Here is a 17,940-nt window from a genome sequence, read left to right on the forward strand (position 1 = left end):
ATTCTTTGAAAGTCAGGAATCCCTCACCGCCTTACATAGCTCTGTATCCATCAGCATATACAATGAAATCTGAACATTACACAGTCATAGGATGCCAGATAACATAAAGTTTGCGATATGAGTGGAGAAAGGGAAAAATCTGAGGGGAACCTCACAGGTTCACAGGATAGCAGAGCAAAAAAGATCTCAGAGATTATTAAGCCTAATGGTCTCATTTCAGAGGTGGAAACTAAAGTCCCAAAAGATCAAGTGACTCTCCCAAGGTCACATTTAGCTATTGTGAGAGCCAGCCTTAGAATTCACATCTCCTGGGGTGCCTGGGTGGCTCAGTCAGCTAAGCGTCTGCCTTTGGCTCATGATCCCTGAATCCTGGGATTGAGCCCCACATCAGGCTCCCTGCTCAGTCCAGAGTCTGCTTCTCCTTCTCCCTCTGCCCCTCCCCCCTGCTTGTGCTCTCTCACTCTCTCTCTATGTCAAATAAATAAATAAAATCTTAAAAAAAAAAAAGAATTCACATCTCCTGATTCCCTGTCCAGTGCTCTTTCTATTTCATTCATTCATTAATCAACAAACAGTTATCGACCATCCACTATGTGCCAAGTGGGGTGACACAAAGGGGAATAAGACACAGTACCTTCTCTTGACAGTTTACGTCAAGGAAAGAAGTGTCATGCTCAAACAAAGAAACAAACAAACAAACAAAATAAAATTCTGCATCACAAAGTTATTAAGGCTTAAAAAAAAAAAGAAGAAAAGAAAAGAGAGAGATCTCTCCTATATTCAGCGGGGATTGTAAGGAGGCAGGGAGTAGCCCTGCACCTGGAATGCAGGAGCAGAGAAAGCACCCTGAACCGGGCCCCTCCGCCTTTTGCACCAGATTTGCCTTCTTCCCTAAATGTGCCAGGTGACTGGAACACAGGGAAGAGAAGGGAAGAACTGAAAGCATCCATGTCACCAAACACAAGGGTTGGAGTTGAGCAAACTGCTCAAAAAGCCAAAGAGAGATGGAGTCCCTGAGACAGGGATGGGTTGGGGAGGGAGGACTCTCTGAAGCTCTGATGCCAACCAGCCTTCCTCCTCTTGGACCTGTATTGCTGGGGACAGTGATGGTCATACCCTGCCCTCCATGCCCTCCTCCTCCTGTCTCTGCTTCTCTTTGGGAAAGGTGTCAGAATAACCTTGCCAGTTTGGTGCCGACTTGCTTGATGGCGAGGATCCTTTGAGAACGCTCCCATCCCCAGTTAGTGCAGGGCACAAGGAAGACAAGTTTGCCCCCGAATTTTATCCCTATAGTCATCTCATTGGTTTTATGGACTCTCATGGTACTCTTTCGCATTCCCCACACCAACTGAAATAGCTTATTTTCATTACAGAGACCCCAGAGCCAAGTAAGTGGCTTTGGCAACTCAAAGGTGAATTACCGATCAGGGGTACACCCAGTTAATGATACTATGACTTATTATGGGAACAGTGACTGAGTAATCCGGGAGATTCCTTTGTGCCTTACCCTCAAAGTGAGGATCTGGCCGTGACATTTGAGTAATCTAACCAAAGGACAAGTCTAGCTGACAGTCTGTAGAAAGAAGAAATTTAGGGGAAAGGGGAGGTTTAGGAACAGGAGGAAGGGGAACCAACACTCACTGAATAACTCCGGGACTGCTTGGACTGAATGCTTGGGTGCTCCTATAATCCTCCCAGTGAACCCATGAGATCGATCTTACTCTCGTTTACATATAAGAAACAAAGGCCCACAAAGATTTCGTTTCTTACCCTAGGTACTATGGCTAGAAAGCAGAGGAGACTCAATTTAAACAAAAGCCCATCAACCTCAAAATCTGCCTTTTTCTTTCTTTAGGAAACCCGTTCTTTAATAATTGGTCCATACCCATGTTATTTTGCCAGCTTTGTGAAGACTTAGTGAGACTTCAGAATTGGAATTGAGGTGAGATTAATTTCAGAATTAAAAAAAAAAAAAAAGACTCAGCCAAGCTCCTAACGAATAAAAGCCTAATATTGCTTTCTTCTTACCAGGATTCCAGCCAAATTGCTTTTGGATAACAATGACAACAAAAGTTTTCAAGCATCATTACAATAAATGCAAGATTTGTGTTTTCTTTTTTTCCTTTTCCAGCCCTCAGGAGCATTTGATGCCCCCAAGAGGGAATGAGTGAAAATCCCAAATGACATTTTCACTGTCATTTCTGGTGCTGGTTCCTGGGCACCTTTACATGAGCTCATCCTGCAGAGACTCAGGCCAAGTGAAATTCACGCTCTGAAGTCAGGCTGCCAGGATGGCAGTAAGAGCAAATCATGTCTCCCTTTGATGCTGCCCTTCGCATGGAGGCTGAGTTCAGAGTCTAGCCCTGGGCCCCTGGATTTCGCACTAAGAGAGAAAGTCATCACCCCCTCTCTAAGAAGTTGAGGATCATAAAAGTCAAATGGGTTTTAACTCTTAGGAATCAGCGCTGACCCTGGGAGGAAACCGGACCATTTTCCTAGGCATTGCTTTGTGCAGCCTTTATAGAAATATGGGTATTGGGGTGGGGGTGGGGGCATTGAGAAAAGGATAGGATTGAAGAAGGAAGCTTTTTCGAATCCCCCCATGAAGGATGATTCCATGGTCTAATAACCTCATTGTTTCCCTGATCCCTTGACGGTCTTTCTCAAATTTCCCTTAGATCCATTTGTCTAGTTTAACGATAAAACTGTACTCTTACGTTTCAGGTTCTGCTCCTCATAATGGCTCCCTAGTTCTGGATGGCAGTCACATGGAGCCTTAATATCATTCTTATATGGCCACCACTGGTACTCAAGTGGTGGGTCAGAACAGGGAAGTGGGGGGGGGGATTGCTCAGTCAGCAGTCTATCCAACTGCTCTTGAGGCGGTAGGGAGAGTGGAAAGTCCCAGAGTTTGCACTTGGGAGCTCCCTGCCTGGCCTGTAGCCCCAGTCAAGGTCTCAGATATCTGGAGATAACCCCAAATGCACTATTGCCCCTGAATTCCAGATCTGATGATTCCCATCCAAACGATGTTTCAGGAATCAGTGACACAGTGCTCACTCTTGTCTCCTGTGAGTTAAAAGCCCTTTAGAACTCAATCCTCCTCAGTCTTAATGGTAACTTATTCCTTAGCTGAATTCTGTGCTGAAAGCACATTAATTAAGTTATTCACACACCATTTGGTGCGTGGATTGTCTAACTTAAATCTTCTCTGTTATAGTGCACTAAATGCTCCCAACAAGTTTTCATGATTTGAAAGAGTGACTGCACCTGTCCACATTCCTAACTTACACTCAGGAGGACTTGGGCACTGGTAAGGACAGACAATATACCAATATCTCAAAGCACCAGTGAGCCAAGGGGATGTATTTCCCCTAGACCATTACAGAGGAAACTGAGGCTATGGGCAAGTGATTTCTTCAAGGTCACAGGGTGAGTCTAATGAAGGGCAATATTCTGGCATACCAACCAACCTGTTTAGAGTAGAAGGGGACCCTAGGATGGTGTGATCAACAGTTAACTAATGTTGGAAACTGAGGTCCAAAGAAGTGACTTGCCCAAGGTCACATAGCTGGAAAAGGCAGGTCCACATCTGAAACCCAGAGCCCCAGCTTCCCAACTCAATGTTCTTTCGTCTTCTACAAGCCCCATCTTGGCCACAGTGTGATTCTTTTTGTCTTAATATTTTTTCTTTTATTTAATCCTTGAGCCATAGACTTCATTCATTCATTCATTCATTCATTCATTCATTCACCCTTTCACCCCGTCACAGGAACCCAGATTATTCTAGAGACCTCAACAGGACAACTGTCAGCCAAGATCCTGTCCCTGGAGCCCACCTTCAAGATCAGCCAGGTCCCAGTGGGTTTGGTGGCAGGATGGTTTCCATCGCCCGCCTCCTTTCCTCCGCTGCCCTCCGTGGCTTTCCTCGTCCTCCTTGTCCTCCTCCCCCCTCCCGCCACCGAGGAGTGGTATGTGCAGGATCAGAGTTCTGGAAAGGTTACACCCAGGTCCTCTCGCCCGGGTGAAATGTGAGCGCCCTGGGCAAGGGCTCCTTGCACATAGAAGGACCGAATCCCGGACTCCGCATGCCTTGCTCCTCGACCTCCTGCCACCAAGTGCTGGAGAAGCAGCCCCAGTCCGCCCCTCCCCCGCCCACCTGTCGCCGCCCCCCACCCTTCCGTCACGGCGGGCCGCAGCACCTCCCCGCCCCCCACTCCGGCCACATTGCTTCGGGTCAGCGTCACAGCCCAGGCTCCCGAAATAGCCCGCGGCTAGAGCATCGACTCACCCACTGGAGAACTTTGATGAAGCCCAGTGGCTCCTCCAGCCGCCGCCAGCGCAACCCCACCAGCAGGCGGTCCACCTGCGGAGACAGGGTCGGCGGGGGGTCAGGACGGCGGGGGACCCGGGAAAGCGCTGGTCCTCCTCGCACTCACACTCGGGAGAGGGGGCGGAATAAGGGTCCGGCCCGACACCCAGGTGGAGAAGGGGCAGTAAGCCAGCCCCAGGGGCGCGCGGGGAGTACCTGCTGGCGCGGCGACTTGTCCGCCGCGCGACTCGGGCCCTCCGTCGAAGACATGCTGGCACAGCGGGGCCGGGGCGCAGCGCCGGGGCTCGGCTCCCTGGCCGGGAGGCTGCGCGCACCGCGGACGGGCTGGGGGCTGCTGAGCGGCTGGGGGGGCAGCGAGCGGTACGGGAGCGCGGGCGGCCGTCGGCGGCCCGGGCTCCAGGCTGGCGGGGTGGGTGGCGGGGGCGCTGCAGCTGGCGCTCGCCGAGGCCGGGACCGCCGCTCTGCCCCTCCGGCTGCAGAAAGCCCCCGAGTCCGATTCAAACTTCTGTCAAACTCGCCAGCGCACTTGGCAGCCGAGTCACGTGGCGTGCGCTCGCGAGCCCTCCTCCCGCCCCCTCGGCCCCGGGTCTGCCCGCAGGGCGCCTTAAAGGGACCTGTGGCCTGGGCCGGCAGTTCAGCCGCGAGAGGGCTCAGGTTCCTTGCCAGAAGCCTCCGGGGCCAGTCCCAAGCCTCACACCGCAGCCGCTCCAACTCGCGGCCCGAGTCGGAACTCGCCGGGACGCCGCGGTTCCTAGTTCATCTTTCCCTATTTGTCTGCCTTGGGAGCCGCTCTGCGCCTTTTTTCTCTTCTTCCACACCACAGTACCCAGAACCTCCGGGATTTTCCTAAAGCATTATCAGTGTTGATGGAAGGTTCTAAACCTGACGATTAACAAACTGCTTGCTTTCAGAAATCTCCGAGAGCCACTACAGAGGGGAAGGGCAGTAGACAGAAGTTGCTCACTTTTTATTCTGCCTAGTTAGGCGTCGGTTTAATTTTTTTAACAACGAAAGGCATCCGTACGGTAGTGACGAAAGTTAGTAATCTTTAGAAAGTATAAACTCATTCTCTTTAAAATAGACAACACCATTTAAATGAGAATGAAAACCGTCTTTGAGGAATAGGGGGCTTCGAGAATACTTGCATTGAAGAGCTAACATTGTTGCCGTGTGGTTGACCTTAAATCGGTCCCTAATTTTCAAAAAAGTGTTTGGCAGGAGCCTTGAGTGAGCACTCGTGAATATTACACATTCGGTTTACTGGATTGTAGGTAGTGAAGGTTAAGGGATTTGTCCAAGGTCACTGAGTGAGCCAGGGGGCGGCGGCCAGCAGGAAACCCGTCTGCGCCTCCGAATAATTGACTTGTAAATATGTATCCTCCCAGTCACAAAGCCATTATTGGAAGTCTCCTCTGGGACTTTAGAATGACTACTTTTCGAACAAACATTTAGCTATTATTAGTACAATTCATTCCCCCACTAAGTGCCTTACCAAGGTTCAGGCAGGAGGGAGTGGCTGGACTTGAAGGAAACTTCTCCAGCATATTTCCATGCCCATCTAGATGAAATAAACAAGTGTCCCCGATCCAATTTTTAACAAATTGTTCTGCAGTTTTAGGTTTTTTAATTGTAGAATAGAAACAGTAATAACTGCTCTACTGACTGCATAAGGTCATCATAAGGATTAAGTGAAGTGTGTAAATGTACACAGTACATAAATATGAAATAATATTTATTACCAATGTTTACAACAATACGCATACAGAATATAACACAATCAGAAAATTCAGAATAATACAGAAAAAAAATCCCACACACCCACCAACGAGCTTTATTAAATTTTCCTTGTTTGCCTCAAATCCATTCTTTAACAACAAAAATTGCATATAAAAACAAAGCCCTGTGTGTTCATTCCCTCCCTCTCTCCTTCCTCCCCAAAAGTAACCACTATCCTATCCTGAATTTTTTCTATCAGCTTCATACATATTTTAATACTTACGCTGAAGAATGACTATGTCTACAAATACATTAAAATTCACCAGACTTACTATTGCTTCTCACATGAGTTTAGACTTTATCTAAATATTGGGCTTTAGGTAACCTTCTCTAACTTGTGGGTTTTGTTTTTTTGTACTTAATGGTGGGTTTATGAACGTCATCGAGCCTGATGTACGTACCTTTAGTCCCTTCGTTTTAACTGTACAGAATTCCACAACGTACACGTGCCACTGTATTGTTCTCATGCTGATGGGCATTTCGGTTGTTTATAAATATTTACTTTTACAAACAGTGTTGCGTGGAATGTACGTCTACGTCCATAGTCGCCACATAGCACTGATTTCCGACTTTCTTTTTTTGCCTTTAAACACAAACCCTGGTAAAAGACAAATTTTTAAGTCATGACTCATTGTATAAAATGAAACAAAGGTTTCATAAACCATTCTTATTATTTTCTATTCCATTTCATTAAAAAAAAATCTGGCCATCCAGAGGCCAGTCTAGGTTTTGTCTAAATCTGCCTAAAATTTATACAATTTGGGGGCCCCTTTAGAAAAAGAGTACAACATTATGAATACAAAATTAGTAACCAGGCCTTGGAAGAAGCTTTGCAAGTGAGGGAGCCTGAAGCTTAACCACCATTAGTTTCAGGGTAAATACCCCTGTAAGGAGTCATACTAGATTGCTTTCCCGGTTCACTAATAATGGGTCTCTACCAGTAGTTTGATAATCATTGCTCTATATCTAAAAGTGAGATGGCTAGGTCATAAGATGTGAACATTTCAACTTTGAATTTTGTTGTGTCTATACCCATGTAGCCACCACCACGATCCAGATATAGAATATTTCTATCATTCCAAAGAGCTCCCTCTTGCCCTTTTGTAATCAATCCCCCAGCAAACTACTGATCTGCTCTCTGTCATTATAATTTAGTTTTGCTTTTTTCTAGAATTGCAAATAAATGGAACTATGCACTATGTACTCTTCTGTGTCTGGCTTTTTTCACTCAGCCTGGTTTTTGAGATTCGTCTATACTGTTGTACTTTTCAGGGGTTTGCTCCTTTCGGTTGCTGAGTACTATTCCACCACATTATGAAATATGACCCATCCCCGTTTATCTAGCCAACTGCCCAAGTACATTTGGGTTGTTTCTTTTCTTTTCTTTTCTTTTCTTTTCTTTTCTTTTCTTTTCTTTTCTTTCCTTTTCTTTCTTTCTTTTTTTTTTTTTTTTTTTTTTTTTTTTTTTTTTGCTATTATGACTAGACCTGACACAAACATTCTTGTATAGATTTTTGAGTGAATATAAGTATTTATTTCCAGGGTAAATACCCAGAAGTGAGATTTCTGGGGGCGCCTGGGTGGCAGAGTCCTTAAGTGTCTGCCTTCGGCTCAGGGTGTGATCCCAGCGTTCTGGGATCGAGCCCCACATCAGGCTCCTTCGCTGGGAGCCTGCTTCTTCCTCTCCCACTCCCCCTGCTTGTGTTCCCTCTCTCGCTGGCTGTCTCTGTCAAATAAATAAATAAAATCTTAAAAAAAAAAAAGAAGTGAGATTTCTGGGTTATATGTAAATGCACGTGTTTATACAAAACTACCAAACCGTTTTCGAGAGCGGCTGTACCATTTTGCTTTCCCACCAACAAGGTACTTGAGTTGCTTTACATCTTCTCCAGCGCTTGGTATTATTAGTTGTTTGAGGTGTTTTGTCTTATTTTGGGGGGGGGTTGAGGGTGGTTGTTTTTGTTTTTGTTTTAGCCATCTGAAAGGTACATAGTGGTATTTCTGTGTGGTTTTAATTTGCATTTCCCCAATGGCTCACGACGTAGAGCATCCTTTAACGTACTTATTTGCCATCTGTGTATCTTCAGTGAAGTGTCTGTCCAAGTCTTTTGCCCATTTTTAAATCAGGTTGTTTCTTTCTTTTTTTTTTTTTTAAAGATTTTATTTATTTATTTGACAGAGACAGAGACAGCCAGCGAGAGAGGGAACACAAGCAGGGGGAGTGGGAGAGGAAGAAGCAGGCTCCCAGCAGAGAAGCCTGATGCGGGGCTCGATCCCATAATGCCGGGATCACGCCCTGAGCCGGAGGCAGACGCTTAACCACTGTGCCACCCAGGCGCCCCTAGGTTGTTTCTTTTTTACAATGGAGTTTTGAGAACCCTTTATATATCTGGAATGTAAGTCCTTCGTTGGATATGTGATTTACAAAGATTTCCTCCTAGTCTGTAGTTTGTCTTTTCATTCTTTCAATTGTCTTTTGCAGAGCAAAGTTTTACATTTTGGAGAAGTCTGTTTCACTATTTTTTAAGTGGATTATGCTTTTGGCATCATGTTTAATCACTCTTTGCCTAACCTTAGATGACAAATATTTTCTCCTTTGTTTTATTCTAAATGTTTTATAGTTTTATTTTTGAATTATTTTTTGTGTAAGGTATGGGATTTAAGTTCGGTTACTATTATTATTTTTTGTCATGTAGATAGCCGACTGTTCTAACACCAGTTTTTGAATACACTATTCTTTCTTCTCCATTTAATTGCTTTTGCACTTTTGAAAAAAAAAATCAATTGGCCTTATTCGTGTGAGTCTATTTCTGGACTTTCTATTTAATCTATGTGTCTGTACCTTTGCCAATAGCACATTGGCTCAGATACTGTAGTTTTCTAGTAAATCTTAAAATAGGCTAAAATGATTCCTCCAACTTCGGTCTTCTTCAAAATTGTTTTACTTATCTCGTTCCTTTGCCTTTCAAAATACATCTTAGAATCAGTTTGTCTCTATCTACAAAGATTCTGCTGGCATATTGATTAGAATTGCATTAAATCTATAGATCAATTTAGGCAAAACTGACATCATTACTATGCTGCATATTCCAGTCCAGGAACACAGAATGCCTCTCCATTTATTTAGGTCTTCTTTGATTTCTGTATCAGCATTTGCAGTCTTAAGCATACAGCATTTCTGTACATGTTTTGGTAGATTTATACCTGAATATTTAATTTTCTTGGAGCCACTATACATGGTATTATTTTAAATTTAAGTTTCCATTTGACAATTGCTAGAAACTGGTATTTTTCTATTGACCTAGTATCCTGTGACCTTTCTAAACTCGTGTTTTAGTCCCGTGAGTTTTTTGTAGATTCCTTTGGGATTGCTATAACAGACAATTATGTCGTCTGCAAATTGGGACAGTTTTCTTTCTCTCTTTACAAACCAAATACTTTTTACTTATTTTCCTTGCCTTAGTGCACTGGCTAGGACTTGCAGTACAATGCTGAACATGCGTGGTGAGAGTGGACATCCCTGCCTCAGTCTTCTTAGGAGAAATTGTTTAGCTTTTCACCATTTAGTGTGATGTTGGCTCTAGGTACTTCATTGACTCCTCTTACCAAGTTAAAGATGTTCCTCTCTATTCCCAGTTTGCTGAAAGTTTTTATCATGAGTGGATGTTGAATTTTGTCAAATATTTCTTCTGTATCAATTAATAATGATCATGGACTTTTTCTTCTTTGGACTATTAGCATGGTAGATTAAACGGATGTATTTTTTAGAATATTTAAAGATTTATATTATAATTAAAATACTATAATTATAATATAAAGTACATAATTTTTAAAGATACGTATATCTCCCAGTCCTTGGCTTGTCTCTCTCTATATATAACTACACTTTATTTTTAGAGCAGTTTTCATAAAGTTCCCACCTCCCCTCCCCTTCTCCACATATAACCTCTCCCATCATCAACATCCTGAATCAGTACAGTACATTTATTTGTCACAATCAGTGAGTCAACATTGAGACACCATTATCAGCTAAAGACCATAGTTTATATTGGAGTTCACGCTTTGTTATATATTCTGTGGGTTTTGACAAATGTATAAGGACATATATTCATCCATACGGTATCACACAGAATAATTTCACTGCCCTAAACATCCCTTCTGTTCTACCCATTCATCTCTCACTCCCCCAACCCTCTGGCAACCACTGATCTTCTTAACTGCCTGTATAGTCTTGCCTTATCCAGAACATCATATCGTTGGAATCACTCAGGGTGTAACCTCTTCAGTAATATACCTTAGTAATGTACCTTTAAATTTCCTCTGTGTCTTTTCATGGCTTAATAGCTCATTTCTTTTTAGTAATGAATGATATCCCATTGTATGGACGTACCACAGTTTATGTATCCATTCACCTGCTGGAGGACACCTCGGTTGCGTCCGAGTTTTAGCAATTATGAATAAAGCTGCTGTAAATATCCATGTGCAGGTTTGTATAGACAAATGTTTTCAGCTCATTTGAGTAAATACCAAGGGGCATGACTGCTGCATTGTATGGTAAGAGTATGTTTAATTTTGTAAGAAACTGCCAAACTATATCCCAGCGTGGCTGCACCATTCTGCATTTCCATCGACAATGAATGAGAGCTCCTGTTGCTCCATTTCCTCACTAGCCTTTGTTGTCAGTGTTTTGGATCTTACCCGTTCTAATAGGTATGTAATGATATCTCATTGCTTTAATTTGCAATTTCCTGATGAAATACGATGTTGAGCATCTTTTCATATGCTTATTTGCCATTTGTAAATCTTCTTTGGTGAAGTGTCTGTTCAGATCTTTCCCCACTTTATTTTAAAGATTTTATTTATTTATTCGAGAGAAAGAGAGCACGAGGGGGGGGGCGCGGCAGAGGCAGAGGGAGACACAGACTCCCTGCTGAGCAGGGAGCCCAAGATTGGGCTCCATCCCAGAACCCTGGGGTCATGACCTGAGCCAAAGCCAGATGCTTAATAGACTGAGCCACCAAGGCGCCCCAAAGGTTTATGATTTTAATGAAGTCCAACTTTTCAATTTTTTCTCTCTAGGTCATGCCTTTGGTGTTGTATCTAAAAAGTCATCACGGGGGCGTGTGAGTGGCTCAGTCAGTTAAGAGTCTGACTCGGTTTTGGCTCAGAGTGTGGTCTCATGGGTCCTCAGATTGAGCTGCATCAGGCTCCAGGCTCAGGTGGGGAGTTCGCTTGAACATTCTCTTCCTCTGCCCCTTCCGCTAGTCTCTTTCTCTCTCTTTCAAATAAATAACTTTTAAAAAGTCATCACCAAATCTAAGGTCATTGAGATTTTTCTCTTATATTACCTTCTAAGAGTTTCATAGATTTGGGTCTATAATCCATTCGAGTTAATTTTTGTGAAGAGTGTAAGGTCTGTGTCTGGATTGGTTTTTTTGCATATGGATGTCCAGTTGTTCCAGCACCATCTGTTGAAAAGCCTGTCCTTTCTCCGTTGAATTGCCTTTGTTCTTTTGTCAAAGATCAGTATATTTTTGTGGGTCTTTTAACTGCTCATTGAATATTGAGCCAGCCTTGAATTTTTGGCCATGATATGATATTCTTTATATTTTTTCTTTATATATATGCTATAATATATTTTTATATACTATATATTGCTGAATTCAGTTTTTGAATATCTGTTGAGGAACTTTGCATTTATATTAATGAGGGCTATTGGTCTGTAGGTTTTTTTTTTTTTTTCATTGTCTTTGTTTGGCTTTGTTATCACGGTAATGACAGCCACCTAAAAGGAGTTGGAAAACATTCTCTTCTCTTGTATTTTCCGGAGAGCTACTGCTTTTTAAAAAGCTGGCACCATATTGTAATCAAACCAGTTTCACATTCAAGTAACATCATTCTCTCAGCATTTTTTCTTTTCTTCTTCTTCTTTTTTTAATAGGTAAAGCGATAGAAGTTTATTAAGTGAAGATACAGAAAAAGCTCTCAAGAGTCCTCCAGGGTTGCCAATTAGGGCCTTTAGGGTTGGTCTTTTATAGAAAGCTAACCAGGGAACTTAAATCCTTTTAACATCATTATTGATAACACCTTCAATGGCTTACTTCCTTTTTAGGGTCTGGTTATTTGTCGGTCACAGGTGATTACCATAAAAGACCTAAGGTTTGTTCCCTTATCTCTGGTTTCTTTCTTTCTTTCCTTCTTTCTTTCTTTCCTTCTTTCTTCCTTCCTTCCTTCCTTCCTTTTTTTTTTTTTTTTTTTTTTAGATTTTATTTATTTGACAGACAGTGAGAGAGACAACACAAGCAAGGGGAGCAGGAGAGGGAGAAGCAGGCCCCCAGCCGAACAGGGAGCCCGATCCTAGGATGCTGGGATCATGACCTGAGCCGAAGGCAGATGCCCAACGACTGAGCCATCCAGACACCCCTCTGGTTTCCTTATACTTCAGCATTTTTGGGATCTGTGAACCTGATCACATAGCCGTGGCTATCTGTCTCTCCCTACCAAGCCCTACCTGTCCCTTACTCATTCCTCCCTCTGGAATAGTAACCCTAACTGCCGTTAGGGAATGGGGCAATGACCACTCTAGCTGCTTCCTGCTGAAATGGGGCGGCAGGCTGTGTGACAGTTAGAATCCACCCAGGGGTCAGTCCAGGGGCTTGTGGTATGGCTCCAGGGAATCATGCTGGGCAGCAAACCATACAAGCATCAGCACATGCAAAAGGATGAACATAAAACAAGTATTAGGCCCAAAATTATGATCACATCCCTTAGATAAGATCCCCAATTACCAATTTTGTCAAATAGATCAGTGGACATCTTGATCTTATTTAATTGATCACAAATGTCCCCAGTTAATTGGGACACCTTGTAGGGGTTAACTGTAATGTTAAAACAACACATACGAGGAAATTTTTCACATCCCCAATGGTGTAGCAATAGTAGACGTCAATAGTGGCGTAGTTCTCGAGAAGTCCTTCTCTGACTTCATTTCATTCTTGGCTGAGCGCATCCAGTGCCTGGGAAGCATCGCTTAGAGTCCTGCTGAGCAAGCATATGTTTTGCTTATTTTATATTGCAGTCCTAACGTACGTCCTGGAAGTCCCATAGTGAGCTCTGATGCTCTTTTTACCAGGAGGGCTACTGTATGCTTGGTTAAAGCCTTTGTTTGCAATTGTATGTCAGTGAAGGTGGTTTCTAGGATAAATGACTATGAGGGATGAAACCATCAAGAAGCCCTTTTCGGGGGCACCTGGGTGCCTCAGTGGTTAAGCGTCTGCCTTCAGCTCAGGGCGTGATCCCAGGGTCCTGGGATGGAGCCCCACATCGGGCTCCTCTGCTGGGAGCCTGCTTCTTCCTCTCCCACTCCCCCTGCTTGGGTTCCCTCTCTCACTGGCTGTCTCTCTCTGTGTCGAATGAATAAATAAAATCTTAAAAAAAAAAAAAGAAGCCCTTTTTGGGGGTACCTGGGTGGCTCAGTCCTTAAGCATCTGGCTTTGGCTCAGGGCGTGATCCTGGAATCCTGGGATCGAACCCCATACCAGGCTCCTCCGCTGGGAGCTTGCTTCTTCCTCTCCCACTCCCCTTGCCTGTGTTGCCTCTCTTGCTGGCTGTCTCTGTCAAATAAATAAATAAAATCTTAAAAAAAAAAATAAAAAGAATAAAAGAATAGACCACAACTTACTATCTTTAAAAAAAAAAGAAGAAGAAGCCCTTTTCATTTGAGGTCCAGCCTTAACACTGTCTTAATTACAAGAAATCACTGGCAAATGGGAGAAGACTTGTCTCAGGAAATAAGGGCATCCCCAAGTGCATCATCCAATCTAATCATAAAGAAAGTGGGGCCATCCGTCATCTCCATGGGGTATGCTCTGGCTCTTAAAGAGCGATTTTGTCATCCCAGACACATAGAATTGGTCAAGGTGATAGCTGGGTTATACGGTTGTTGGGGCATCTATCCGATTTCCCAGTTATTCAAGTAACCGTATGCCCATGGGGTCCTGTTATCCTCACAGAATGACAAGCAAGGAGATTGTCTATACATGAGCTATTGTGGCAATTTCTCTGAAGTTTACCTCAAGTTGTCTAGCTTAGGGAAACAACATTCAAAGACAATCGGAACAAAAATTTAGCATCCACAAACATGTGTTATTGAAACATAATTTTTCTCTCTCTATAATAACCCTCACTTCCAGAGAGAGCCAAATAAGACTAATTTGAAAAACAAGTCCAGTTTTAACAAACGGCGTAATTATTTACATAAGCTCGGCAAGAATGACTGATCTCATAGATCTTTTAGAATCTGCTTTGCTGGAACTTCACAAGGAATCTCTAGGTTGAGCTTTTGGTAGCCTCTCCAGGCCAGAAGCCAAGCCAGTACTTGCTATCAGACCTGCCTGCAATACCCGTACATTCGGGCGGATTCCTCTCCACGAGGTCCCCAGTATATTCTGAGGTTCCTGCACCTGCCAGGAGGTGACATTCTTTACTCACCTGGTGAGGCTGCTGGGAACTCGGTAAGCAAAGTATCAGGCCAACATTTCCTTGCCCTGAAAATGGGATGTAGGAAGGGGAGTAGTAGAAAATAAATTTGGAAAGGCAGTTGGGGAGAAGGGCCTTGCATATGATAAACCCTTAGATGTCACTGACCACTTAACGCTGGGGTTTTGAGTAGAAGAGGTCATATAGAAGTGGTTAAGCACCAAGTGCCCCACCTCGATCGGCCATTTAGTAGCTATGCTTTTTCAAGAGATGTAGTTTCTTTAAGCTTTTGTTTCCTTATCTACAGAACAGGGTTAATGATAGGACCTACGACAAAGGATTATTGTGAAGATTAAATAAAATGATGTATGATGAGCCTGGTTCCTGGCACATAGCAACTCTTCAGTAAATATCAGTGACTACCTGGTTAGAACCGTGCTTCAGGAATATTCATCTGGCAGCTGTGTGCATAAATGGTGTAAGCATATGGCTTTCCTTTTTAAAACAGAACCAGGGGCTTCCCAGGTCTGTGCCAAGAATATTTTAGAATCTCGAGGTGGAATTCCATGTCTCTAAAGTCGAGTTCACAAGAGTTAGACTCTCCGGAAGGAGTCATGATTGCATCACTGTTTTCTACATTTCATGTTCCGCCGTCCTGTGCTATTTTTAAGCACCAAAATGGAGGTGCCCTTGTTGGTGCAATACCATTATTTTGGACAGTGGGCAGCAGCTTCAGTTACCCTTCTCAGCTCTCTTCAAACCCTCCTTCCTTCTCCTGCCCCACCCCCTCCTCATCACGGTCACCACAAGCCCCCCCATCCCCTTTACCAGCAATTCCCCAGCTCTTCCCAGCTCCCCCATCCTCCACCACACTCTCACAGCAAAAATGCTGAGCAAGGACTAGGGAGGAGGAGGCTGTGGTGTAGGAGATCTCCCCACAGGGGATGGGGAAGAGTCAGACCCAGTTAGGGTCATCTCTCTTGGGCTAACAGGGGGGAAATCATTTTCAATCAGAGACAGTAGTCCTGAAAACTCCATGAGGAGCTAAACTGGGCGGGAAAGTCTTGAGACTCTTCCAGACCAGCTACATCAGAGATGATGGATGGATGTGGCAGGGAGTAGGGGAGCAGAGAAGTTGCAGAAAGCCACATTGCTGGGAGTGACCAGAAGGACATTTCGTAATGTGTTTACAATTTTTGTTTTAAAATGTGTGAAGTAATACTTGGTTTCATTAGTTTTTTAAAAACTTTGTGAATTCTGAACATATAAAAAGTAAAATACGGTATTTTAGGTTTGCGGGAAATTAAAACAGAAACATTAATAATACAATTTTGCCCTAGTATCATAACTACTCACTGACGGTGGAATCAAAGAAGTGTGAGAGACCACTGAGGACAGTTATAAAAATAAGGAATGCTGTCAGGACTATCAAACATTGTCCTGTACTGTAGATATTGTACTATAGATAAGATATTGTACTATAAGATATGATATCATAACTAGGGTCCCAAATTGTTTCCTTCCTTCCCTTCCTCCCTTCCCTTCCATCCTTCCTTTCCTTCCTTCTCTTTTGTTCTTTCTTTCATCTTTCTTTCTCTCTTTTTCAGCTAGAGAGAGAGAGGGAGGGAGACTCTGTAGTTTTCCTTTGCCTTCCTTTGATATTAGCACCAAGCACCAAAGACTGGATTTTATTTCATTAAGTGTTCAGAATTCATAATGCACAAAAAAATTGGAGAAGCTAACTCATGCCTCCAAGCAAAAACCCTCTTCTATTGTTGCTTCTAATTTGCTTGACCAGAAAACCAGATGAATTAGTTAAGACTCTTTCAGTGCAGACACCCAACTCAACCAGGCTTAAGGAAAAAGTGATTTATTGCCTCCTGTAACTGAAAAGTCTGAGTTTTAGTCATGACTGGTCCCAGGGGCCTAATATAATTTATATAATAATAATAATATATAATAATAATAACATATATAATTATATTAATTTAATTTATATTTGATGTATTATAATACATCAGAGCTGGGTTATTCCTCTGTCTCTGTCTCTCCATCTCCTTGCTCTGATTTCCTTTATGTTGGTTTCATTTTCCAGCTGGATTCTCCCCATGATATCCTACATCAGTCTGACCTTCCATCTTTTTTTTTAGTAACATTATCTTATAGGATATAGTTCATGTAAAAATAGACAATTTAATGAAGTAAAAGATAAGGGTTTACTAATGTTCAACCTTGATAGAAATCTACAATTTGTTTTTTTGGTTTTTTGTTTAGTTTTGTTTTTTGTTTTTGGCCTATGTATGAACCAAGTTATTACTAAAGATAATTCTCAGTGTGAAAGGAGTTTGGGGGGTCTGGACACTCATTCACAGCTGGTGAGGAACACATTTAGACAACCTTTCAGGAAACCAGTAACAGGATTTTGTTGGTTGTAATAGAAACTAAGCTTAAACTAGTTTAAGCAAAAAAAAAGGGAATTTTTTTGGCTTAAGCATTGAGAAGTTCAAGGAATGGAAGTGGTTTTATGCAAAGCTGGATCCCGTAGTTCAAATGATTCGTTCTGTCTCTACCTCTGCCTCTGTCCCTTTCACTGCTTGCCTCTGTGTGCCTGTATTCTCAGGCAGACTCTCTCTACATGGTGAAGAGATAGCTGCTGCAGACCCAAGTTCACATTGTCCTTACTGCTTACTGTCTGGGTCAAGGGGATAGAGTTCTCCTGCTGGCCAGGCCAGGTCACCACGTCAGCTCTGGAGCCTCGGAGCTGGATCGGCTGCATCTGAACCACATGTTCAGGGTAGGATGACTATAGAATGGGAAAGGATTCTCCAAGGGCAGGAGAGCTGGGAAGACAAATGTGTGTCCATACCAAGGACAACTTGGCAGTATGCACCCAAAGTCTTTAGAATATACACATTTCTGAGCTTAGCAACACCAGTTCTGGGACTTAATCCTAAAGAAAGGCCCAGAAACAACTTTTACTCCTGCTGTGCCTGTGGTGATGGGTAGGAAGCATAGGAGGAGGCCAAAGTTCTGGGTAGGGCTCTCAATGGCCCAATTTGGGCCACATTCCCATTTCGGAATCAGTCACTACGTCCAAGGACTGGCCAGATCTTGGCCACATGCCCATTCTTGGACCTGGTGGATAATATCAGTCCTACCAAAACCACAAAACTGAAAGTTAGAGAGAACTAACTTTCCCCCAAAGCAAATCAGAGGTGTATTTGCCTAAAGAAGAAGGAATAGACAGTGAACGAGCAAAAACAACAGACATTCACTACATCAGATAACAAAGCCTTTATTTTTTTTTTTAAAGATTTTATTTATTTATTCGACAGAGAGAGAGACAGCCAGCG

At 43.2% G+C, this 17,940-nt stretch overlaps 1 protein-coding gene across 1 annotated transcript in view; it reads right to left on the bottom strand.

Annotated features, from left to right (window-relative positions):
• SYPL2 (synaptophysin like 2) overlaps window positions 1-4,582 on the bottom strand; it is an 11,360-nt gene extending 6,778 nt beyond the window's left edge. Inside the window, exons 1-2 of the mRNA XM_040626943.1 lie at window positions 4,529-4,582; window positions 4,292-4,366 (exon numbers count right to left, since the gene is read on the bottom strand). Coding sequence (XP_040482877.1) covers window positions 4,292-4,366; window positions 4,529-4,582 — 129 coding nt within the window. The remainder of the gene's footprint in view (window positions 1-4,291; window positions 4,367-4,528) is intronic.
• Window positions 4,583-17,940: the final 13,358 nt, after the last annotated feature.

Source organism: Ursus maritimus, unplaced genomic scaffold (genome assembly GCF_017311325.1).
Source record: "Ursus maritimus isolate PB19 unplaced genomic scaffold, ASM1731132v1 scaffold_12, whole genome shotgun sequence".
Lineage (NCBI taxonomy): Eukaryota > Metazoa > Chordata > Mammalia > Carnivora > Ursidae > Ursus > Ursus maritimus.